The following is a 26031-nucleotide window of genomic DNA, read 5'->3' on the forward strand; positions in this document are numbered from 1 at the left end:
CCAAACTTGGCTCCCAGAAGATTTTACACGCGAATCAGCTCTACTCTGAAAAGTTCCAATGTAAATGTTTTCTCAAGCACGCAAGTGCATAATCAGTCCAGGGAAATGCTTGCAACACAATTATTCAAGCCTCCCTTTGAAAATGCCATCTTAGTAATCTGCATGATGACAAGATATTAATACAAAGAAAAAGATATGATGTTGAAGAAAGATGTGGCCGGGTATTCAGTGTAGATCTGCATTTCTCATTTGAAATTTTTAAGTCCTAAATCTGTTCCGAGAAATCAGACCAGGAATTAAGTATGGACTTTCATCTTGTATTTTCATCTCATGTAAAACACCATCAGTGCTAAAGCACGGGGGGCCACCAGTCCTGAAAAACTCACCTAGGCAGCTTTATGCAGGGACTGTTCCTCTCCAGGAACACCAGCTGCTGAATCTCAATTTGACTATGTTTGAACAGGCTCTGCATTCTTGATTTCAGGGGTAACGTACACTGTGAGAAAACAGCAGCTAAGCATTATTCATTTATTTTACCTCTCTATATATTTCAGGATTAGGGCTGTAAAAGAACTTCATCCTTTCCCTTTCAGTGGTCATTTTTCTTTCATTGTTTGGGCAACATCTGGGTATTGAGAACCCTCAGTCAAAAAGCAGACCAGACTACTGACATTGGTGACAGTCACACTCCCCAGATACATAACATTTTTTAATGCTCTGTCAATGCAAAATTCAGAAGTAATTTTCTCATTTAGATTGGAAAGTCTTCTGATAGTTGGATTAGTGACAGCCCTTTTATGATCTGTTCTGAGCACAGCATTTGGGAGGGCAGTGTGCAATGTGAATTAAGCTAGAAGTATAGTGCATACACGTTTTGACATGAATGAAGCGTCAGAGTCAAATACATCAACAAATGTGGTGCCTTTTATTGCTCTGTTAGTCTGGAATGACTGATTTAAGGTAATTGGATCTAATTTCCAAATGATTCAGCATATATTCAGTTTGATTTTATGTCAAGAAGACTGATGCTTAACCTAGTTCTTGTAAATGACACTGCTTCATTTTCTCACCTCAAAACAGAGGGAAATCCCTTGTTCACTGGGCATGTAATATAAGCTAAAAAGGCAGATTTTTTTTTTTCTGCTTATAAGCAGAAAAATTAAAAACCCAGTATCTCATCTGCAGGGACATAGGGCCTGCTTTGTTTTCTAACTTGCAAACCCAAGTTAGACAGTAGCAGGATTACATTTTTTTTTTTCTGAGCAAATAAATACAAATGCAATTTTTTAGGTTAAGGCCATAATCACCTATTTAGGGAAAGAGATCAAGAACATTGTCCTCAGAAAAGCATTTAGTATTGATTAAAAATAAGCAATGATGAACCATCCATCAAATAATTGGTAAATTGTTCCCATAATCAGACATCCTTCTCATTAAAGTGTGACTTATTTGTATCACTAATCTCTTAGCTTCAATTTTCCATCCATTGGATGTTTGACTGATAAATTGAAAATCCCATTGTTACAAGATTTTTGATCCACTGAATGTATTTGTACATGTGGTGGTTTTACTCAGGTGGGCAGCCGAGCTCCACCACAACCGCTCTCTCACTCCCCCTCTCCTCAGAGAGGAAGGGGGAGAAAATACAACACAGAGAACTTGAGGTTTGAGATAAGAAAGGTTTAATTAAAGGGAAAGGGAATGGGAGGAAAAAAACAGAGACAAAAGAAGCAATCAGTCCGCGCGGAAGCACAGAGAGAGGAAAAATTATTCTCTACTTCCCATCAGCGAGCGGTGTTCGGCCATGTCCTGGAAAGCAGGGCCTCAGACGCGCAGTGGTTGTTCAGGAGGAACAGCCCCGTCCCCCACGAGAGCCCCCCCTTTTATTGCTGAGTGTGACATCAGGTGTTATGGAATATCCCTTTGGTTGGTTTAGGTCAGCTGCCCCGGCGATGTCCCCTCCCCATCACTTGCCCACCCCCAGCCTGCTGGCTCTTGGGGGCTTGGAAGGAGTCCTGATGCTGTGCCAGCACTACGCAGCAATAGACACAACACTGGAGTGATATCAGTGCTGTTCCAGCTACAAGTGCAGAGTACAGCACTGTGTGGGCTGCTGCAGGGAAAAGGTGACTCCAGCTCAGACAGACCCAACACAGTACATCACAATGAAGTGTCCTTCTACACTTCTCTTCAATCAGTTACTTTTCCAGTTCTTTCATCCTCCTAAGTGTTGTCTGACTATTTTCATTTTTTCAGCAACTTTCCTGCATTGATGAAACAAGAGTAGAAGTGGTATTCCAGCACCTGCACCTGTGTCAAATACAAGGGAAAAATAATCGTTCTGCAGGGAGGCAGAACCGTTTGTTTGCTTTAACATAAACACATGGTCATGGTGTCAAAGCATTGATTCTGTCCAGCTGGCTTGGGAATCTACTTCTGTCACAGCAGCATGTACCAGTCAGCCACTCAGCGTTACATGGTTTGACAGACAGGATCCCCCAGATCAGATTTGAGTGAAAATGGAGCTCAGCAGGAAGCAGGAAATCCCACAGAGAGGAGAAACTAAATCTAACATGCCGAGTTTACAAGGACTATGGTTTCAGCCCTTCCCAGTGAGAACTGTGGGTTTGGGCAAATCTTACTTCCCTGTGCTGCAGCCAGAGCTGGACTGCTGCTGATCTCACAAGGTGTCTCTGCCCACATATGACGATAGAGCTAGCTCTTCACTCCTCCACCACACCTCAGGCATTGGATCTATCCTCTTTTTGATCATATACATGTAGGTTGGAAAAGACCTTCCAGGTCATCAAGTCCAACTGCCAACCTGACCTACCAAGTCCCATCACTAAACCATGTCCCTAAGCACCATATCCACGCATCTCTTAAACACCTTCAGGGATGGGGACTACACAGCTGCCTTGGGCAGCCCATTCCAAAGCTTGACCTCCCTCTCTGTAAAGAAATTCTTCCTAATGTCCAGTCTAAACCTCCACTGGCACAACCTGAGACCATTTACTTTCATCCTATAACTTCTTACCTGAGAAAAGGGACTGACACCCTCTATACCACAAGCACCATTCAGGTAGCTGTAGAGAGAAATGAGGTCTCCCCTCAGCCTCTTCTTTTCCAGACTAGACAACCCCCGTTTCCTCAGCTGATCCTCACATGTCTTGTTCTTTAGACCCTTCACCAACTTTGTTGCTCTCCTCTGCACCCACTCAAACAACTCAATGTTCCTCTTGTGAGGAGCCCCAGTTTGAACACAATATTCAAGGTGTGTTCTGACCAGTGCCACATACAAGGGGACAATCTCTTCCCTGGTCCTGCTGGCCACATCATTTCTGATGCAGGCCAAGATGCCATTCCTAGCTACCTGGGCACCCTGCTGGCTCATGTTCAGCTGCCTGTGAACAAGGTTCTCTTTTGCTGGGCAACTTCCCAGCCACTCTTCCCCCATCCTGTACCACTGCATAGGGTTGTAACCCAAGTGTAGGACCTGGCACTGAGCCCTGTTGAATGCCATGTGACTGGACTCAGCCCACCAGTCTAGGGCTGAATTCCATTTGCAACCACTTTTTGAGCCCAGCCAACCAGCCAGTTTTTCACCCAGCAAACTGTACACCTGTCCAAGCCATGAGCAGCCAGTTTCTCCAGGAGAATACCACAGGAACCAGGGTCAAATGCTTCACTAAGATCCAGGCTGACAACATCCACTGCCTTTTCCTCACCTACTGAGGCAATCACCTTATCAGAGAAGGAGATCAGGTTAGTCAGGGAAGACCTGCCCTTCATGCCCATGTTGGAAATTTCGTATCACTCAGTTGTCTTGTGTGTGCTGTGTGATGGCACTCAAGATGATCTGCTCCATAACCTTCCCTGGTATCAAGGTCAGGGAAGACAGGCCTGTAATTCCCTGGGTTGTTCCTCCTGCCCTTCTTGTAGACTGGAGTCACATTTGCTAACCTCTGGTCAGCTGGGACCTCCCCAGTTAGCCAGAACTGTTGGTAAGTTATTGAGCTCAGATGTTTTTCACTTTAAGAGATCTTCTACACAGGCACACTTCATGTCATCAAGGAAGTCTGCATTTCTTCTTCTTGGTTTTTATTGTCTCACTGTATCACACAGCTCCACATCTAGTCCATAGATGGCGTTGAGTATGACAGTGTAGTTTAAGAAGATGAGCCTGTATCCTTTGACGTTTGTACTCTCAGCTGAATCCGTGTAAAAATCTTTCCCAGATGTCATCCAGAGGCCATTCAGAGCTTATTTAACTAAACATTTCCATCTCTTTCCCAAGATACAAGGACAGTAGAAGTTTCATTAGCCCCCAAGACACCCCCAGGAACTGGGCATTTCTACAATCATCCTGTACTTTGAAGAGAATGGTAATATCCTTGTCACTCATTTCAGCAACTAGAGGTTGGAAGAACCATCCATAGCTTCTGGACTGATAGGGGACAGGCAGATTGTTGTTTGCATTAACACCACACCTAGCCTTTTTTTTTTTTTTTTTGATAGACTTAAATGGTGTTTTTCCCTCTTGTGTAAAGAAACATATTTTCTGTACTCCCTCTCTCCCTTATTCTGTTATTTTGTAATGGGAGCTGTAATCATAACCAATAATTATAGAAAATAGACTGATTATTGCTTGTCAAAAACCCAAACAACCTTTCTTCAGATAGACATATCCTGCCTTCACAACCTGTTAAGGCTCTATGTCACTCTGTGAATAGGATACTCTAATTTAGGCTCAGCATTCCCTTTGTTACTGAAAGGAGGCAAGGGCTTTGGAGGAGAATGGCTGGAGGAGAGAGGGCAGGGGCAGGGAGATATTGTTAGCATGTCTGCTGTGATTTCAGGGCAGAAGGATTCTTCTTTTGCTCCCAGCCTGGAAAGGTTCAATTTTAAACTAATGATCATTTGCTAAGCTAAGCCACCTGCTCTGGGTGTCCCTGCTTGAGCAGGGGGGTTGGAAAAGATGACCTCTGGAGGTCCCTTCCAACATCAACCATTCTGTGAAACTGTGATTCTGTGAAGTTGATAATAGGAGAACCTGAACACATTCTAAATATAAGCAATTTTTTCTTCCAGTATGTATTAAGTATCTCACATTCTTGTACAGTCTGACAGCTTCTATCAAGCCCTGTTCACTCAATAGCTTGATTGCTGTCTCTGCCCTTCACCTCTCCAATAGTCTCATTGCCAGCTACCCTATCTACACAAGAAAACAAGCAGAGAAATTGCCACCTTCATCCATCAACCTAACAACATTATGCAACTGAATCACCTGCCTGGTTCTCCTTCAGTCACGTCAAGATTTATCTTGTGTTTTTGTTTTTTTTTTTTTCCTTCAAGACTTCAAGCCACTCCATGATTACCTATGTTGCTTACCCAGTTTGGTTTTGCATCCCATGTAGCTGTTTTTGTCAGCAATGCCAGTCTGTTTATTTATTCCGTAATCGTCTCCTAGTCCTTTCCATGCTAACATCTCCCTACACACCGTCCTCAGACAATTCACATTCAGTCTACTCATACTGCATCAGCAATCACTTAACACAACAAACCAAAGACAAAGGCTTTTGATTCAATCATTTTGATAAACATGGTGTTTAGTTGAGAAATCATGTGGCCTTGCAATATTTTGTCTTGGCTTGCTATCTGTTTATGTAATGCTCTCATAAATATTTTGGCCAGGAAAAAAAAATAAAAATGACTGGGTGCATGGTAAGAGCTGGTAGTTAGAGTTGGAGGGATGTGTATGATCATCACCAAGGACTGCTGAATGTAGGAAACATGTTTTCATAAGCTGTCAGCCCTTCTGTGTGAGAACAGCTGACTGCTAGGAGACTTTGCCAGACTCTGTGTATCTCTGTGTATTTATAGCAAGCTGGCCTTTTGTGTTTGTCCAGTTTATTTAAATAAGAAGTACAATTTGGAGACTTGTTTACCTCATCTCTCATTTACTACCATAATAATAATAATAATAAACAAAAACAAAAACAAACAAACAAACAAACAAAAAACGATAGAAAGGTATATCCTCTATGAAAGCAGCCCTGTTCCAACAGAGAAATTAATGAAGAAATTTTCTGATGATGAAAGGGATTAAATAGCTTTGAAATTGATGGAACTGCAACCATTTACAGCAGCAGAGCCATTAAGCCACTAATCTCACTTTCCAGATTAGAATGAAAAAGTCATTGTGAAAGGCATATATGATTAGATCATTGCCAATTTTGTTCTACAGGTCTAATAGTAAAAATCAAGACACCAGCTAGCTCCTGAATGGTTAAATAACTCTTTGTGACTTCATTGGGCAGAATTTAATCATAATCTCTTCTGATCATGAATCACCATTATTTCCTGAAGTACAGATGTTCCAGGCAGTTTCTCATTTCACTTCACACCAAATATTTTGTGTAGAAGTCTACCTATGAACACATTTTGTGCTTACTCAAGCACTTAAAGAGTAAACTAGTACTCAGTGAAATCTGAGCTGACAAACCAGATCTGAACAGAAGAGAATCTCATTTCCACCTGAAATAAACTGTTGTCTTCTATATATGAGTGGATACCTGAAAGCTCTCTTAGAGTATTATTACATCCTTAAATTCTAAACTAGAAAAGGTGTAAACATTATTTATACAACTGGAGTCTTTTTTTTTTTTCCTTAAGAAACAAAGAGGCTTAGATTTTATGTTGGAATTAAAAAAAAAAAAAAAAAAAGAGGAAGAATAAGCAACTGGGGAGAAGTACTGTACAAAGCTGCACATGTACTATAAACATTCCATATACTCACAGAAAATTGTGGAAGTAGTATTTTAGCCTGATCAACTGAGCAAAAATCTACTATGATAGAAATATGTAAGAGTAGTTTTGGGAAACCCAAATTACATGATTATGATTAAAGATGAAATGTATGGAGTAAGATGGAATGTAGAAAGTGAGTATTCAGTGTGCTGTCAGGTTGAACATTCTGGTTTTAAATTACAGTCATGACAGGCATCAACAATGTCCTGTAATTTCAGTGAGTAGAATATTAAAAAAAATAATAATCAGATGGGCTGACTGATGCACTATTCCTGAGATCACTATTTCATGTATAGACTTGAACCTATATGATTAAAAAATGACACAATATTGGGATAATGGGCAGTTCTTCAGGAATAAGAAACTCAAATTGGCATGTATTAAATGGCACAGCAAAAGGACAACAGGCGAAGTTATAAGTTGCAACAAGGGAAATTCAAATTAGATGCAGAGGAAAACAAAATCACGGGGGTGGTAAAACACTGGCAAGCATTTTCCAGAGAGACTACAGAATATTAACCTCTGCTATGATGAACAATATCCATTTGTTCTGCTGTTTGTTTCCATTTGGATTATAGCTCTAAGTGAGAAATACAGTCTTGTTTGTCACAGTCCTCACCACAGAATCACAGAATCATTCAGGTTGGAAAAGACCTCTCAGATCATCTAGTCCAACATCTATCATATGCATAGCCATCTGGACAACACAGATTAGCTTCACCCACCTGTAAACATACAGGTGGTTTATTTTATCACAGTGGGACTCCAGAAGGTAGTGTAAGCCTACAGAGTTAGGATGGGAAGAACATTCTTCTGTGCAAGAACCAGACCTACTCATCTAGCACATATATCACAGAATCACACAGAATCACAGAATCATCTAGGTTGGAAGAGACCTTCAAGACCACCTAGTCCAAATTCTGACCTAACACTAACAAGTCTTCCATTATATATATGTACATGTATATCTATCTATCTATCTATATATATAGATACACACACACACATACACACAACCTTATATGTATATAAGGCTGTAAGAAAACCTGGCATAAAGATGTCTTCAGATCAAGGCCTCTCAGGCTCTTCAGAGAGAAGCTGTGCGGCAATATGATATATAGCTTCCTCCAACATGGGAAGGGAAGGAAGGAGAAAGGTGGTATAAGCAACATAATTCCTGACACATTACTTCGAAACTTTGCCTTAAAATTAGTCCACAGTTCAGTTGGCAATCTACACCTATACCTCTGGAGTCACATACTTTTCTTTGCCTATTAAGCAGAGTTTCTAGGATCATAGATTCCCAAGCTGTGTGAATATACTAATTGTGCTACAATTCTCGTGTAATTTTCTGCTCTGGATTAAGCAGCCTCATCTCTCAGGTTTTCTTCTTGTCCACTTTTTTTCTGCCTTCTGCCTTCTGAAGGCCCGGAATAAATTTCTCCAAACTGAAGAACTGCCCCGGTGGAGAGTTTTGCCCAGCTGGATCAACTCACCAATCTACCAGTGTGGTTCTCTGTGTAAAAGTCCACATGACAGCAGCAAGGCAAAGAATGGATGGTAACAACACTTCTGTCATCAGTAGACACTTAATCACACTTAACACACACACACACACACACAATTTTTCTTTGATATTCTTTTGATTTCCCTAGCCCTTAAAAACAGTCATAGAGAATCATCCCAATGAAAGAAATCAGAATGTCACTGCTATATACAGAGACTTGCTTAACACATTTAACAACTAAGTCTACTTTGATAACCTACATTCTATATATTTCAAACAACTTGCATTAAAACTATCATGAAATAAAGAAATTAAATGGCAGACTGTGAAGTTTTTATTAGACACCCTAGGCTTTGTTTCTTCTGCTGGACTGAGGCAATTGTGAGGTGATACTGTTGACATACCTCTTTAACTGCACATAAGCTCTCACTCTGTTTACTTGCCCGATATGAAATTTTCAGTAGAATCATTCATTTATGAGATGCAGTTAATCCCTCATGGCTGGAAGCATGCTATAAGGACTCTCCGGCACCAACAGGAACATACTACTAAACAATATCTTGTATGAAATCTTATCATATAGAACTACCCTCTGTTTTCCAGCTTACTTATTTGTTTCTATTGTAATACCAACTAAGCAAGAGGATACAACCTAAGTTGAATATATACTCAGATTAATTGTGTTGGGTGAATGGTTATAGTAGCCCCTTTTTTTCCTCTTTCTGCTACTGAGTGCTTAGAAGCTCATCATATCCTTTCTTACAGGAAATTAACTTTTCTGTGCTGTCCGTCCACCCAAAGTCAGATGGAAGGTTTTATCCTTGGATAAAAGCTGGAACTGCTTCAATATCTCAAAAGTCAGTCCTAAAGCTATGGAGATAGCTTTCTCTCATGCAGTACATCAGAGGATAAAAAAATATAAAACCAAATTTTTTCATCTCTGTCTTAATTATACAAAGTCAACTGACCAACCCATGCATTGTCCTGCCCCTTGACTCAGAGATTACTGGTCAAATCATAAGATAAGCACACTGGTATGTAAATAATAAGATTACAGATAAATGACAAACCACTGCAACAGACCTCTCACCCTACTCCTTGCCACAAGGTATTATAATAACAGGTTATAGCCAGCATGAGCATAGTGCAAGGCCAAGGGTTAGGAAATACAGAAAGAGTCACCATAAACTAGCAGTGTTATCTGGGAGATAAAAGCTGTATGAAATCTAGCAGAGCAATGCAGTATTTAGGAAACTGACACCCCTGAAGAAATAAATAAATAAATAAAAGGTCATACAACAAAGGGGAATATGCCTGAATGATATGGCAAAACATTCTGACCATGCATATTGCAGGCTTGAGATCTGCATATTCAGGCTTCCTATCATTTCTGTGGCTGCTGCAGGCTATGTGATACTCAGCAGTATCCAACATCTGGCCAACAGCACAACTGGAAGAGAAAAGACAAGTTAATTTCATGTTTGAACTCACTGGCAGTAACTGCCCCAAAATACTAGGGAGTTTGAAGTTGACTGATATATCTTAAATTTTTGACTGGCTGAATAGTTGAGTTAAATAAAAACTTTGGATAGTAATCCAAGTCTAGTACCAGTACAATGTAGATACATTATAAAATTTGCCTTCCTTCTCCATTCCTTTCACCCAATCCTGATTTTGCTCTCTCTGATCTTCAGTCAGGACAGAACTTTGTTTTTCTGAGTGTAGGTGGAGCCAAATGACTTTTCTAGAGGTGGGAGGGAATCCTTATAAAATCTAACAATTTGCACATCCTGAGTGAGAGAGATTGGCTTCTTCATCTAGACTGTGCATACAAGGAACAATGAGTAAGATGACCCAGTGGTTTGCAGCACAACTCAAGAACTTACATACAACTAGAAGGTAAAGGATGAACTTCATATCCCATAAAAATCTGGGTTATCTGAATAAGGTAATTTCTTTATGCAATGCTTTATTTTTATTACTTCAGACTGTCTGTTTAGAGCATTCAGCCACTCTTTGCAATCCTGATATGATATGTCATTAAGTTGTGTTGTACATAATATTCATTAGATAAACTCTTACTAAGATTATGTTAATGAAATAAAAAAAGGATAATTTGTTAAGAGATGTTCTTGAATTTGTGTCAGAAGTGCAGTAACTAGCACAGCTCTGCTGTATTTGGAGTTGCGGCAGCAGTTTCCGTCCAGGTCTTTCCCTCTTACTCTTAAAAAAACAGTTTCTGGGGCAAGGGGAAAAGTGAAGACATTAAAAACTTACCATTTACCATTGATTAATACTTAAGAGTTCAAAGACATCCTGAATGTTTTTCTCAGATGAGTTTTTTCTCATTTATGTGCTTTTAGTCATCTCTCATTTACAAGTGAGGGAGTGAAGAAAGCAGAGCATAGTGTCAGAAACATTCCCACCAACTGCAACATTTAAGCTTTCTTCTACTCATCTCAGGCATTTCAGCAATTCCCTGCAGTATGTAGCTGCACTGCTTTTACATCTGTAAGGCTCATGGGAGATGATAACTTCATTAATTAATCAAGCAACTAAAATAGTTGTTTCATTTGGAAAGCAGCTGGAATAGTCATTTCCCTTTTCAGTTAGTCATTTCACTTTGGAGTTGTATGTAGCAATGTGATCATTAAAACAGACTGGAGAATGAATTCTTAGCTGTGACATGAAGATATATTTGTAGTCAAGAAAAAAAAAAAAAAAAAGTTAATTTAAGTCTTGTGAGCAGTGTGCCCTGATTTGTACTCCTCCTAGGGCAGAGTTTGCTTAATGAAGGTGAAGAGTCCTGGGTGGTGTCAGGAAGTAGATTTTATCATGCTTGTTTTAGTCAGTGTGCTGCCTGGTAAGTAGCAGGATTTCTTCTATCTGTCTTGCAGCAAAAATCAAAATCCCTTTCAGAAGCATATCCGTGCAGAGTGCAGCAATATCAGTAACATTCTTCCCACGAAGGCTTATTTAGCCTGAGCGTTGCATCTTTTTTAGCATTCTTCAGTACTTCAGAACAAATTACATCCATGGCATTGAGCCCAGGAATATAAGATATGGTTACAGCTGGATCAAGTTTCTGAATTTTCTTACAGTATCTGAGCACTGACACAAGTGCTAACATTTTCAAAATCCATGATCTTTGAAAGTATTAGCTACCTTTGACAACTGAGAAAATAGAGCCACAGCAAGATCAAATAACTTGCCGGAGATCACCCACAAACTGTGAAAATGAAAACCAGGTTCCTTGGTATACACCCCAAACACAAGGCATTCCTTCCTCTCTTCTGTCTAAGTTTTAAGATATTCAGGATGTTGTCTGAGACCTTCTGCAACTGATGAATCTGTCTGGCTATGTCTGTCATGTAAATGCATCCAGTGCCATATGTTAGCCAGAAGTTTGAGTCAGACACATGGCGGCAGGATGATTTTGCTTCTGATCCCCACAAGGGTCTGATGGCTACTTTTCCCCCTCCTTTTCTCCGTGATTTAGCCCCCCCTGAGGTCAAGTACCTCAGTGGAGCAAATCACAGAACTTGTGACTGTTGCTTCATACTGGATGGCTTCCAGGGGTACCCTTAACTTTCTCAGCTGCACACAAGGAAGATAAATATATTAAACTCATCTTTAGCTCACATTTTCACTTTTAGAACAAAGCTGCTTCCTGTGACATGTCTGTATTATTTGGTCTCTTGCATTTAGTACCATATACCCACTCAAAATTATTTATACTGTCCATGAAAAACAAGAAAAAGGTAAGAATGTCCTTCTCTCTGCCAGATCCCACATCTTCCATGCACTTCATGATGTGCACTTCCATGCACTTCAGTGTGTTACAAAATTTTAAGGAGAAATGCATTTTTTTAGTACTGCATTTAACAAGATATACTTGTACCTGTAAAGATGCCTTCACAAGTAGGCATTCTGATAAAAATGCTTTGCAGTGTTGGGAACATCCAGACTTATAAATGCTCAGGTGTTACAAAGATCACCCTGAAGTTCTTTTCTATGGTTCCTTGAAAGTTTACTCACACTGTAAATATATTGGTTTAGGCCCAAAGGGGATTTTTATGATTAGGAATAGAATAAGCATAAAGTGATACTTCCTGATTCCTTACTACTTGCAGGTTGGAGACTTCCTTGGCCAGAGACCACTTCTAAGCATTTGGTAATCCATAAGTTTTCTGCAGCACATATTAATATCTCATATGACTCATAGGTATGACTCATAGGAGCAACATAGAAATTACAATTATGCTTTATCCATATGCACACTTATGATCAGGGGCTAATGTGTACAAACAACTGCCTGGATGACTTTAAAGTTTGTAAATTTTATTGCATTGCTCAGGGAACATGAGGAAGCACAGTATCCTCTCAGGCATTAATTTTTCTCCTTTCTGGTGTAAAGTGTTTTTCTTGTAAAATGTGCGGGATAGGGCTCTTGAAGTTAACTAAAATAGTAAGGATCCTGGACCTGTCTTTGAGAACCATCTCTTTTCTGATCATTTTCCCTCCCATTTTCGTTTCTTCTTGTGTCTTTTTTTTTTTTCTGTCCTCCATACATACGGTTTTCTTCTTCTTCTTTTCTTCTCTTTTCTTCTTCTTCTTCTTTTACTTACTTTTTTCTACTTTCTAATTTTCCTTCTGTCTCCTAGAGCATTTGTTTCCCAGATAGTATTTTCAATCAAACCACTGAAATGCATATTGCATTTTCATTAGGTAATTACTTGTATAAATTATTCCAAGAGTATTTGAATTAATTTATTTTAAGATGGGCCTTCTACTAATTTGCAGATCTGTTAAAAATCTTCACCACCACTCCTGAAAAAAGGAAACAAACAAGCACAAATAAACAACCAAAACTGAGAGAAGATTTGAGACATGGAAAAGATGCATGCCAAAGAGAGCAGTCCACCAGATGGTGGCTATGGATGGGTTGTGGTGGTGTCAGCCTTCATGGTCATGGGTCTGACTGCTGCTGTTCTCAAGACTTTTGGCCTGTTCTTTGTTGAAATCCAGGAACACTTTGATGAACTTGCAAGCACCATTTCCTGGATCACGTCAGTAACTATTGCCACCTTTCATTTAGGAGGTAGGTAAAAGTGATCTTCAAGCGTTTTGGCTTAAGGTCTTAACTACTCAAGAAGCTTTGAAGAGGTTCCTTAAAAACAAAACAAAACAAAATAAAACAAAACAAAACAAAACACAAAGCAACAACAACAATAACAAAAGCCATATAAAACCAAAGCATGTAAAGACAATGCTACCTTACGCTGTTTAAAAAAAAAAAAAAAAGTACCCATATTAGTGAGGACTCTTTGTGTATACAAAGAAATCAGGTTACCTTAGAGAATTTATGTACCTAGACTCCTGATTCAACTTTCCTACGGGCTTTGCATCAAACTCAGTGGAGGTAATCCTAAGAACTTCAGACCCTGTTGGATCAAGCTCTTAAAACAGTTTGTGCAAATTCACTGATTTTGCAGTGACTATCACTTTTTTAAGAGCTTGATGACAAGAAGCATGACCCTGTCAGATAAGCCATCTGCTGCCAAAATGGTGACTCTCAGTCAGCCCTGCTTCCCTCCCATTTCTCCTTTTTCACTTCACAAACTTCCCCTTTCCTTCTGCATAATGCCAGTTCTGTCTCTCTTGACAAAATTGATTCCAAGTCAATGATCTGAGAGAAAGCTCATGAAGTTTAAAAATAAAAATAAAAATAAAAATAATAAAAATAAAAATAAAAATAAAAATAAAAATAAACAGTTCACCTATGGAGAGGAAAGGGAAGACAAGAATATACAAACAGAAAAGAAAGAGAAAGTAAACTATACCAGTCAAATGCAGTCAGTGATCTACTGGGTCTGGCCAAATGCCTGTTTTTGCCAAACTAAAGGAAGAATATCAGATGTACTGCATTTGGCTCTTCACTTAGTAGTCATTTACAGTCTTTTTTTGCCATTGTAAACTGGATCATCCTTCACCTTTATAATGAAGATTCCAAGCGTGCAGGCAGAAACTGCACAGAACTTGGGAGGCCCTCTCTACATATTCTCATATGGATATATAATTGCAACAGGTAAGCATTCTTATGTAAGAAATGTTATCATAATTTTGATTGTGAAGATGTTTCATTGCATAGATGCTGTACAATTATATACCTCCTACTCAGTCCACACGTACCAGTATTATTGGTTATCATTGCATTACTTCCAAAGATCAACTGATTTATCTTTGTGAAGTTTATTAGGAAGAACAAAACAGTAATTCAAAATCAAAGTCAAAAGATAAAGCAAAACATGGATTGACAGGATTTTGTTAGTTCCATAAACTGCTATCCTTGCTTTATTCAAAGTATTGTTTCATTCTGACAGAAATAGTTAATTGAAAAATCAATGAGAATTCTGCTTTTCCATCTATTTCATGGTCTACAGAAATAAATAAATGGGAATCTAACAATTTGGTTTACAAACTAGCCTAATCAGTGACCTAACTGTGATACTGTTTTGTGTGTGTGTGTGTGGGGGGGGGGGGGGAGGAGGAGGGCAGATAAAAGAACTCAAAAAAAAAAGTGTTTTTGTTTGTTTGTTTGTTTATTTGTTTTTAAAATATATTTACATTATATGGAAATGTCTTAAGGATAGAACAGATTAAATGACATTGCTAATGTCAACCGGCAAAATTACATTTGTCTAGCAGTGTAAGGCTAGTATACTTCAAAGAAAGCTGTAGTTTTCAGTAGAAATTGTTTCTCAGTCTTCAAAATCCTTTTAAAATACATCTCTTACGGCTTGATGGCCAAACATTCTAAAACCTTTCTGTATAGCAGTTCACAATTTCTTGCATCACTCATTAATTTTCCTTCTTCTCCTGCCTTTGCTTCATTTATAGGGATCAGAAGACTTTCTGCTGAAGATCATCTGAGCCACCAGTTCTTTGAGCATCTTTCCTGGCCTGGCTTAGTCTTTCCTAACATGTTCAACTGGGAAACCTTTAGTGTCATTTGGCTCAGTATGAAGGATGATCAGTGAATTATTAATTTTTTCCCATTTGGATCTTTTCAACATCTTTTCAGAATCTCCACGTCTTTCATGAAAGGAGAGCACGTTTCTGCCTGGGGGCTTGCATCTGTAACAGGCAGTTCAATTTACCAGAGCAAGGATTTCCCCGTCACATACATAGGCCTCCTCCTGGTAGTAGCATGTATCTCCCATCACCTTTCTCTTTGGCACTGTGGTTGCTTGTAAGTTTTCTAAGCATTGCCCTTTATCCTTTCAAGCTCTGATCCCTTGCTGTCTTCTCCACTTCCAGTTCTGTGACTAGCTCCTTTCTTCTTCCTGCTATCCTGTGTTCAATTTCTGTTTCTTCTCTTTCTCTACTAAAAAAAAATTGCTCTGTGGTAGCAGTTCTGTTCCAATTGCAGATCTCTCATCATTAAGCACTTTATGGATCTTTCTTGTTTCTCAGCCTACTTTTCTCTTCTTTTGCTCATCATATGTGTATGATTCTCCAAATGCATACACTTCATCCTGTCTCATCCCTTCCACTACATCTTACAAACCACACCTGAATTCCAGCATCAATTGTATGCGCTTATCAAATCATTGTATTTTTGCTGTAAATGCTGATAGGACTTGTTGGGTTTGTATAGCTTCTCTCAGATAACATGCATCCTACAGCCTTTATGGTTGTTAATATATTTCTGACAGGTTTACTTCGCTTGTCTTAGTTACCAAAGTCTCATCTTACTTAAAAGGGGGAGCGGAAAACAGCCTGCCCCTACAACCTACCACAAAACCTTATTTGCTGACTGCCCTCTCTTCATTGTCTTACCACTTATTTCAGTGTGTAAACAAGGCCTTCATTAATTGAATTTCATTACATCCCGGAACTCCAGAGTCCAAAATATCAATAACTCTGATGAAACTTACCTGTATTCTCTAAGAAACCCTACCGAAAAACGGGTTTTGTCCCGTGTTACTTGGGTTCCATCTAGTGGCCATTATTATTTCATAAATCCGTGAACTTTATCCGCACAGAACAGAGTGCCTTTCGGTGACAGGAATGGTCTTATTAAGGTATACCATAAAGTATACCTTACAGCATACCGTATACTACATATACTATATTCTATGTAAAGTATACCATACCATAAAGTATAAAGTATACATAAAGTATACTATACAACTAGAACTTGGTGTTGGTGGAAAAACAATTAGGCAAGAACTGATCTTTGCTTAAGCAAAAAACATTCCTAACATTTCTTTGTTGGTATTTTTGTTTGTTCGTTTTTCGAAAAGTTTGTTTGTTTGCAGCACCAAGTTGTGAGATTGAGGAAAAAAACCTCAGCTCTGTACTTCATGCAACTTTTCCTCTCTGTGTTGAAGAGTTCCCACAGTCTGCTGACAGGAACTGTACCAGTCAAATACTCATTTAAGAAATGAACTGCAGAATTCCTGGAAAAATATTACCTAAAAACAAACCTCAACTTTTTGTCCTTTATAAAACTTCTCACAATTTCATGAACAGATGATTTTGCAAAGTGTAGAAGGTAAAAAGCTGATGTTCTCCAGAAACCTTTTGTGCCAGCCATATATATTGTATGTTCACAATAATACATTTTTGTAGGTTAAGAAAGAAATTTTTATAGATTAACCTAGAGATTCTGAGGACAGGGTTTCCCTTTCTGCTAAAGGGCTACATAAATTTCTGTCATGCAGAAAAGACACATGGTTGTGTCTTTATATCCAGTAGAACCATTCCATAAAGAAAACACTGAAATGTTCTTTCCATTAAAAAACAACAACAAAAAAATCCACTTAATGATTTTTGAATAGATATGTGCGTTTTCTTTTGAATCTGTGTTGCCAGGGCTGTCATTTCCCTATGAGGGAGGATCTTGGTCAGCCCTCGTGTCCAGCAGAATACAGCAGAATTCAGGCTGTGGCATTGTCTCACACATGCACCACAGCCCCACAGAACAAAGGACTGGGTATTTGCTTCTTTGAATAAAAGCTATTTCATTTTTGAATGCTTTATTTGATTGCTCGATCATGTCAATCAGCTTAATGTTCCTAACGTATTTATCTTGCTCCTGTTCTGCTGTTGATCTAGCCCCTGTTGCCAGCTCACTATGTGTAAAATACTCCCATCGGGCAGTTCTGGTCACTGGAGGACTCCTCGCTTTTTCAGGAATGGCACTGGGATTTCTTGGGCTCAACATGGTCTGGATGTATGCAACAACTGGCTTCCTACAGGGTATGACTTTATGGCTTTACAGGTTTCTTTCACTAGCAACTCAGAGCCCTTATGCTAATAGTAGGAGTTCTAAAACTTCAGTTCTATTTTGATTTTATAAATATCTGGAACCTTCAACCTTCCTTAAAAGTTGTTCTCCCCATTTTCCACTCTGGAATTTGTGCTAGAAAACTGAATGACATAGTAAAGTAATAATTAGATGCTAGTAAATTTTACCTCTTAATTATATGCCACTAGCAAATGGGAAGTGTTTTATTCTTTTAATCAGAGCTAACAGCTCTGTAAACATCTGAAGAACCTAATGGATGCTGAAGCACAGCGACCTAGAGATCCCAAATTTTGTACTTTCTATCACATAATACTACATTTTGAACACCTTTCCTGGTTTTCAGTTGATTGAAATCCGTTGCTTCACTCCAGGTGAAAACAGGCCAGAAATTTATTTTCAACTAGGACTTTCCTGGAACAGGAAGCCACGCTGGCAGGGAATAAAATAAGCCATTCCCAGTTGCATGCTGGATGTCTGAGAAAATGTCTGGAATTTGAGTCCTTTGGCAGTCCTGAGCCTGCTAAGTAGTTTTTAGAGAGCCATTAAAATTAAATTAAATTAAAGCAGGATCAAAGTCAAGCAGTCTGGCAAAACAATGAAAAGTAGAGGTAATACACCAGCTTCCTTTGCATCCTCCTTCACCTCCTAACCCTGAACAGAACTCACCTTAATGCAAAGATCTGATCTAGGACCATCCTCAATTAGGTCAGAATGAACACTACTGGTCTATTTAGTTTCAACTCCACAGTCATATGATTTCTAATCTTGGTGCAAATTTGTCAAAACAGTGGTTTATTTTTATTTTTATTCCCCCCCCCCCCCCACTCGTCTTTTTTTAGTTGAACATAAAACCTATTCTTACAGAACAAGTGCTATGAATACAGTCTTACACAAAGTACAGCTGAACTGATGCTCCCATGAGGAAAAAAATATTTTTATTTTCCTCCTTTTTTAACTTTGCAAATGTAAGAGTACTGACTGTTTTAATTTCCAGCTTCACAGAATACCTCAACAGTTTCGAACTGGTACTATTTGTATTGGTGTTTTTCAGGACTTGGGATTTCCTTTTCATGGACACCAGCCATTAGCATTGTTAGCCATTATTTTTCCAAGAGGAGAGCTTTGGCTAATGCTATTGCCAGTGCTGGAGAATGTGCATTTGCATTTACATTTGGGCCACTCTTCCAGTGGCTGATTGGCCAATATGGATGGAAAGGTGCCCTCTTGATCATAGGTGGCATCCAACTCAATATCTGTGTCTGTGGAGTGCTCATGCGACCCTTGACAAGCAACTGCTGCCTTGAGGCGAGCCATTCTGAAACACCACCTGTCACTGGTGCATCTAGGATGGAAAAAGAAGAAAGGTCTTCTTCCACCCACAAAACCTTCAACTGGATGCTTGTGAGGAGACCGGAGTTTGTTCTTTATGCCATGTTTGGCATATTAGCTGCTATGAGCTTTTTTGTTCCTCCGTTATTTTTAGTTCCACTTAGCTACAGCCTGGGAATAGATGAATCTTGGACTGCATCCCTGCTATCCATTTTGGCTATGGTGGACTTCGCAGGCAGACTGCTATGTGGCTGGTACGCCAATCTCCATGTTACCAAAACTATTCATTTACTGACAATGACAATTACACTGATCAGCACTTCCTTGATGCTGTTGCCGCTGGCTAACAATTACCTGTCCTTGGCAATATTCACTGGCTTCTATGGATTCTTCTTTGGCACAACAGTCGCCGTTCACATTACAGTGCTAGCAGATGTTGTGGGCATGTCAGATTTTGACAGTGCTCTAGGGCTTTTCATGCTCATTCGAAGCACTGGAGGTTTTCTGGGGCCTCCTCTTGCTGGTAAGTTGATACTTCACTAAGTACAGTTTATAAGAGTATGAGGAGTGGTAACCCAAACTGAAAAATCTGTATCTGGACCAAATTTTGCCCTCTGTTAGCTCAGGAGTATCTGGACCAAGAAGTAAATAAAACAAAGAGTCAGTTTAATTCCTCTAAAAAATATCTTGCTTCCTCTCTTCTCTGTGGTTTTAGAGATACCTCTTCAACATGAAAGCAGGGAAGAATGGCAGGGTTCATATGGTGTTCCTGCTTCCTGAATCACACTTGATGGACTCCCATTCTCTTGTTATGAAAGTGTGCCTTTGGAGCAAGCAGCAGATCCATACTTGCAGAGGAGATACTGTTGGATTTTTGGAACTTTGAGACTAATGGTGTTGCATAAATGATGGTATTGTTTGGAAGGTTTATACAGAAGGTCACATTTAACAGCTTGAAACATTAGGTTATGTGAACCCAAGGAAATATTCACAGAGATGCCTGCTGTTTTCAGACAGTATTTGAGCTAATCAATATAATAAATGGGGAGGCAGCATTAAAAAAAAAAAAAAAAAAAAGTAGAAAGAGAAAGCAGATGATGAGACAGTACAAGGCTATTGGTTGGCAGTAGGCAAGAGTCATCTTGGAAAAATGCAAGGAAAACTAGCCGTAGGCTGTAAGGACTTTATGAAGTGATATGGCAGAAAAATTACCAATGTAAAAAGTAGATCTAAGCCCTCATCCAAAGGCCGCTGAATAAAATGAGACTGCTCACAGACTACCATGACTTCTGTGGTAACAACACCACATTATAGGCTGCAAGTGGGTCAGAGTAAGTACGGTAACACTTTAATCTGCTTTTGAAGATACAGAAACAAGGAAGATTATGGAGAACTTCAGATGAAACAGTATCCAAATTATGCCAGGAAGATCTTAATAAACTACAACAGTAACAGGCCTTACAGGTACAATGCCTGGTCACAAATGCTGATTACTTGGGGATCACTGTGACCCCTTTTGCATATATGCAGCAAGCAAAAAAGAAGGTACAAAAGCAGAGGGAACCTTTAGTGCTTTAAGAGCTCTTCCCTCCTACTCTAAGAGTAAAACTCAAAAGATTTGGTTTCAGAGTTTTTCTGTCTGGCAGGACTGATGTGAGTGAGATAGGAGTGGGAGCTGCCACTGTACCCAACGAGCAGCCAGTGCTATTAGTGCATGCACTGCGACAGCACTGCTACTATTCAACTGCTTCTTCTGCATGGTGCACAATGGCTTAGGTCTTTCAGTTGGGTTAAAGCTACCTAAAAAACAGCGTCTTCTCTTTCAATAACGCCTATGACTGAAAAATGTTTAGCAGAGGTCAGTAGTAGCACTATAGGCAACCTATCAACCTGTGTCCAGCAGAGGGCATCTCCCCTCTTTCTTTAAACTACTGCTCGACACCTGAGGTCGAATGTACAGTGTGTAACGATAGCTACACCTCAGAATATAGGGCTAAGATACAAAGCTGCACGATTTGTTTATTTTTCTGCCATTGCCCATCATACCCAAAATATTGCCCATCATATTTTGGGTTGGAAAGTGTTTCAAACTGGATAACATTATGTTTTACTAGCAGCTCACATATAAAGTAAACGAGAAGTGAATTGTGTTTTATATTTTAAAATGTTATAATGGACCAATATTCTATGCACTCATGGGTTAGAAATCTGAAACACAGTTATATAGCCAGTATACTCCCTTGAAGAGAGGATATGTTCACCCTGATGAGCTAATTCACATTAGCCTGTTTTCTATCAGTCACGTTACTGTCTTTTTTTTTCTTTCCAGGTCTGATTGTGGACATGGCTGGAGATTACAAAGCAGGCTTCTACATGGCAGGAGCCACTCTTGTCCTAGCAGCTGTATTTTTAGTTATTTTAGATCAATTTCAACAAAGAAGTGAAAGAGGAAGTCAAACTAATACTAAACCAGATAAGTCAACATTACCATACCCTTCTCTCCATTTCCTGAAACTGCAAAACAGAAGGTATCAAGAACATGATGTAGTGGTGTGACTACACTGGACATCTTACAACTTTTGAGGACTTGTCCGATTTTCTCCAAAGTCAATATTAGTAGGATTTTTAAAATGCTTGGGATTTCCTGAATTCCTCTTTAGTTCTACATTGCAATTATCCTAAGGCTCTTTGAGCATGTATTTGATTTATGAGAACAAAAAGAGTCTGTATCCAAATAATATCTTTTCTGTAATTTTATTTTATCTGGGGCAGAAGTAATAGAGAAGAGAGGAAGGACTGGATCACATAATAAAAATAGGAAAAAAAAAAAAAAAAAAAGCTGAAGGAAAAACATAGCACGTTAGGGCTTTCAAGCTACACCAAATATTATAGTTGCCTTACTTATGAACTTCAGAGTGTTTATTCATTGAAATATTTTAACTGCATAGCCAAGTTTAACATCAATCACACATCTACAATAATTATTTCTCATCCCATTGAAATAATAATAATTTCAAAATTTTAATTTAATTTACAGGACATTAGCTGAACTACTAATAAACTATCAGTGAGGGCTGGATTACAGAACAAAGAGTGGGAGAGACACAACTGGCTAGGCAAAGACTTGTAGCAAGGACTTGAAATTTCTGGCAAAATATGTTTCAGTCATTTCAATTTAATAACTTAGATTTCTGTGGAAATCTAAGTCACTGCAGCTTTCTGATGCTCAAAATAACCCTTCATTTTTTTAGATTGAAAGAGGAATTGTTGGAGGGAGAACGAATGGAGAGATATTTCATACAGGCCATTTCCTTTCTATTAAACTTCTGTATTTTCAATTAAAATTCTCTATTTTATTTACAATCCCTGTCTCCAATTTCTGTGTTTTGAGGCATCTTGACATCTGCCAAGGGCAGAACAGGAGGCTGGCAGCATCTGGGGCTGTGGTCACAGGGGCAGTCAGCAGATCTAGGGAGGTGATTTCTCTGCCCCCTCCTCCATCACCCCAAGCCATGAAGAGATGAGGATGTTCATCATAACTGAAAGGTCCCCTTACTCACACTTAATGTAGCACGTTTGTTGTTGATGTAGATCCAGCACTGAAATACTGAAGTGGTTCTACCAAAATTCCCAGCAAACGCAAAACTAAAGCCTTTATCAAGGTACATATGTTTCTTTGCTCTGCCTGCTACAGGAACCCTTAAATGCCAGTGAAAAATAAAGACTATCAATTAAGGGAAATAAACAAATTAATAAAAATCTCATCCTAGAAAGATGGAATCACACTGTCAGCAGAATAAAAACAACCACCATTCTTTTTAAAAGGTCAAGTATATTATTTTCAGTTATAGGGGAAGCATCATACCTATTATCAAGATTCATCAGTGTATAGGTCTGCCACAGACTGCTGGCTGTGAGAAAAAGTTTGGATTTCTCTGGTGTTTCTTGTAATTATACCTCCTCTTCCATCTTCTGCTCCTGAAATGTTAGGTATTAAAACGTAACACCTGTGAAATCCTTGCATAAATTCCAGTGACTGTATACTCAAGGCATTAGCAACATCACCTCAGAGAAATTGGGCTTTGTAAGGAAACTAAGGTCAGAACTATAAAATGGTGTTTCACCTTCTCATCCACCCAATTTCTCAATAGCAGCATTGTGCATTTACATATCAGCTGGCACCACATACTAAGGACAAAGTTGTCCTCTCACCCCACCCCACCCCATCCCATCCCCCCACCCCCTTTATTTTACTGTTAACAAGAAATTCTTTCAGACGTAGAATATTCGATCAGTTGAAACTCTCCCCCCCCCAACACTGCTTGAGGTAAGGAAGGAGCAGAAACCACTGCTTTTGGTATCACATGGATTTTCTGTGTCAGCTTTGCTTATTCTGGAACAAAGAATACTCTTCAGTCAGAACTCCCTCCCAGAAGTGAAGCTTTTCTTCAGCAAAACACATGTCTTGATAAGGAACTCTGTGACATTTTTAAAGTATTACCCAAGGGCCAGCATGTTTCTTTGGGATTTTGTTAGACTGATAGTGTACATTTACCATTTTACATAGGTATCTACAGAAAGTTTCTCTGTATCTCATTCACACTTGAAACTCTCACTAAATTAATCTGGAATGCTGTAAAAGAAACACCAAATCATTTTAGGTAAATAAGCAAATTTATGTTCCTTACTGTTTTTCGTTCTTCTTCCTCCCTTTACTCCTTCTGAAAACAACAACAACAAAAATGGTTGTTTCAGACTTTAATGGGTCTTGTGGTGTTAATCACAGAATACCCGGATGGTTGAATTTGGAAGGGACCTTTGAAGGTCACCTGCTCCAACCCCTGCTCCAGCAGGGATGCCCAGAGCTGGTTGTCCCAGGCCACCTCCAGGTGGCTTTTGAAGGTCTCCAAGGGGGAGACTCCACAACCTCTTTGGGCAACCTGTGCCAGTGCTCGGTCACTTGCACAACACAGACGTGCTTCCCAGTGCTTAGCTGGAATCTCCTGTGCTCCAGTTCGTGACCACTGCCTCTTGTCCTGGCACTGGGCACCTCCAAAGAGAACAATCCAAACAAATATCCCATCTAAACAAGATAAGATTTTTACCTTCATTGGGAAAAAGCATAGGAACACACAAGCAGAAGAAATGATCTGGCTCTTCCCAGCTCCATGATCACTGAAAATATTGATGTTAAGGCTTTCACCTGATTTCCTAAGGAAACGGATGTTAATTTCACACCCTATTCTTACTGTTTTTTGAACTTGCCAACCAAATTTAGAGCCAGGTTCATCCATTTAAAGATAACCAAAGTCCTTCAAACTTAAGCAAAAATTTATGACAGAGAGGTCAAGTTATTGATTCACTGGGGAAAAGGGTGAACAGAACATGGACGTTCATGGTCATTGTATCTTTTGGTAGATACCAGCACTTCTGGCCCACCATAGAACACAGAAACTTTGGATTAATTAAAGACTGTTGTTTCTTGTCTGATGTTATGAACAAAATTAGTGTAACGTATGTGCATACAAAAACAGAGATGGTGATAATTCACACAAAATCCACAAAACCAGGCCCCATAAATTGTGCAGCCCATAGAAGAGAGTTTCTTCTCGTTGCAGCATTTGCTTGCCAGTCCAGAATTTAACCGTACTTGCTCTGATCTAAGACACTTCGATCATAACATAACAGCATCCATCTTTGAGTTCTGCTCCACAGAACTTTATGCTCGGTGTTACAATGGTACAAAAAGCACGGATAAAAAAAGCTTTAGTTAAACACTTGCAGAAACTCTGTTTACATCAACCCTCAGCAACAAAATCAGCCAAAAATCAAAACATGTCTTAATCTAGGAGTATGTTGCCCACTTCAGGAAGTCATTCTGCTTAGGCAGGTAATGGTGTTGAGCCATTTCTAAGAAGGCATGTAATAACATGAAGAAGTAACAGACTTCTGAGCTGCTTGTGAAGAGGGAAGGATAGACTATGAGAAGAAAGTGAAAAGTTGTCTACTGGCCCCTTTCACGCTAATTAATGCATTCAGAAGCTGTACTGAAAGGAATTTAAACTCGTGATAGTCATAAGAGAACAGATCAAAGAAGGAAAAAAAAAGAGATCAAGTCAAATAAAGCTGTACATGCTTTTAGTCAACAGACAGAATACAAGTCTGAAGGAGGTAAGATTTGTATTTTTTTTATTCTACTCAAACTTTTCTATCTTGATTAAAAATTATGCTTCAGCAGAGGCTTAACTGACTCTTAGTGAGTTTTGAAAATATTTTGCTTCCTTGGCTAGAATTCTCTTCAGCAAGGTCACCAGTTTTTATACTCACCCCAGTAAGGTAGGAAGATGTGGAAGATACTATCAAATAGGATCTGTTGTCGTGCTGCTTAAATGACAGAAACATGATTACTTGTGGATTTTCCTTTGTAACTGTTCAGACTATTTTTAGTTGGAATATTACTTTCTTAAAACTGAAACTTAAGATTATATCTTCCCTGCATTCCTAAATGCAGCTTGTCGGCAGGTATAAGTTAGTAACCATCTGAAATCAACAGATCTTTGACAATTTATGTTGACTGAACATCTGGCCTTTGAACATTTATAGAGAGTAATAGAAATAAAGAAACACATCCCTGAAGGCATATAATATGCATATAACATGCATATAATACTATATGCATATTTTTTTCCAAATATTTCTTCCTGTCCAGGCAAAATACCTTTTTTCTTCTCCCTATATACCTAAGAGACTTTAATTCAGAACTGTTATCAGTTGGTGCCTAGAGAGACCATGTCAAATCATAGTCTGGTGCACTCAGATGCAAGTAACTTGGTGACGGTGGAACTGTTCATAGTTACGGTTTTGAGTTTTGCCTTAAATTGGGACAGTTGCAAATACATATGGATCTATATGGACTCTATCCTGAAAATATCAGATTGTCCTATCTCTCCTAAATGATCATACTCAATGAAAAAGTTGATAATATTATGCCTTAAAGATAACAAATTATTTCTTGCACTTTAGGGCCATAGTTCTGTCCTGTGGGTTTGAACAAGACTAAAGTCTCAAA

At 39.0% G+C, this 26031-nt stretch overlaps 1 protein-coding gene across 3 annotated transcripts; it reads left to right on the plus strand.

The window, feature by feature from the left end:
- Positions 1-10161: 10161 nt before the first annotated feature.
- Positions 10162-22261, plus strand: LOC311427679 (monocarboxylate transporter 13-like). 3 transcript variants are annotated; one of them, XM_084505223.1, is made up of 5 exons: positions 10162-10265; positions 13121-13418; positions 17441-17584; positions 18685-19485; positions 21292-22261. In XM_084505223.1, the coding sequence occupies exons 2-5, from the start codon at positions 13208-13210 to the stop codon at positions 21516-21518; spliced, it is 1383 nt and encodes a 460-aa protein (XP_084361349.1). In that variant the 5' UTR covers positions 10162-10265; positions 13121-13207; the 3' UTR covers positions 21519-22261. The 3 variants fall into 3 exon arrangements, with proteins under 3 accessions (XP_084361349.1, XP_084361350.1, XP_084361351.1); XM_084505224.1 differs by having other exon boundaries at positions 10193-10216; XM_084505225.1 differs by lacking the exon at positions 10162-10265 and adding an exon at positions 15218-15353 and having other exon boundaries at positions 13312-13418.
- Positions 22262-26031: the final 3770 nt, after the last annotated feature.

This window comes from Aythya ferina (assembly GCF_964211825.1).
Source record: "Aythya ferina genome assembly, chromosome: Z".
Lineage (NCBI taxonomy): Eukaryota > Metazoa > Chordata > Aves > Anseriformes > Anatidae > Aythya > Aythya ferina.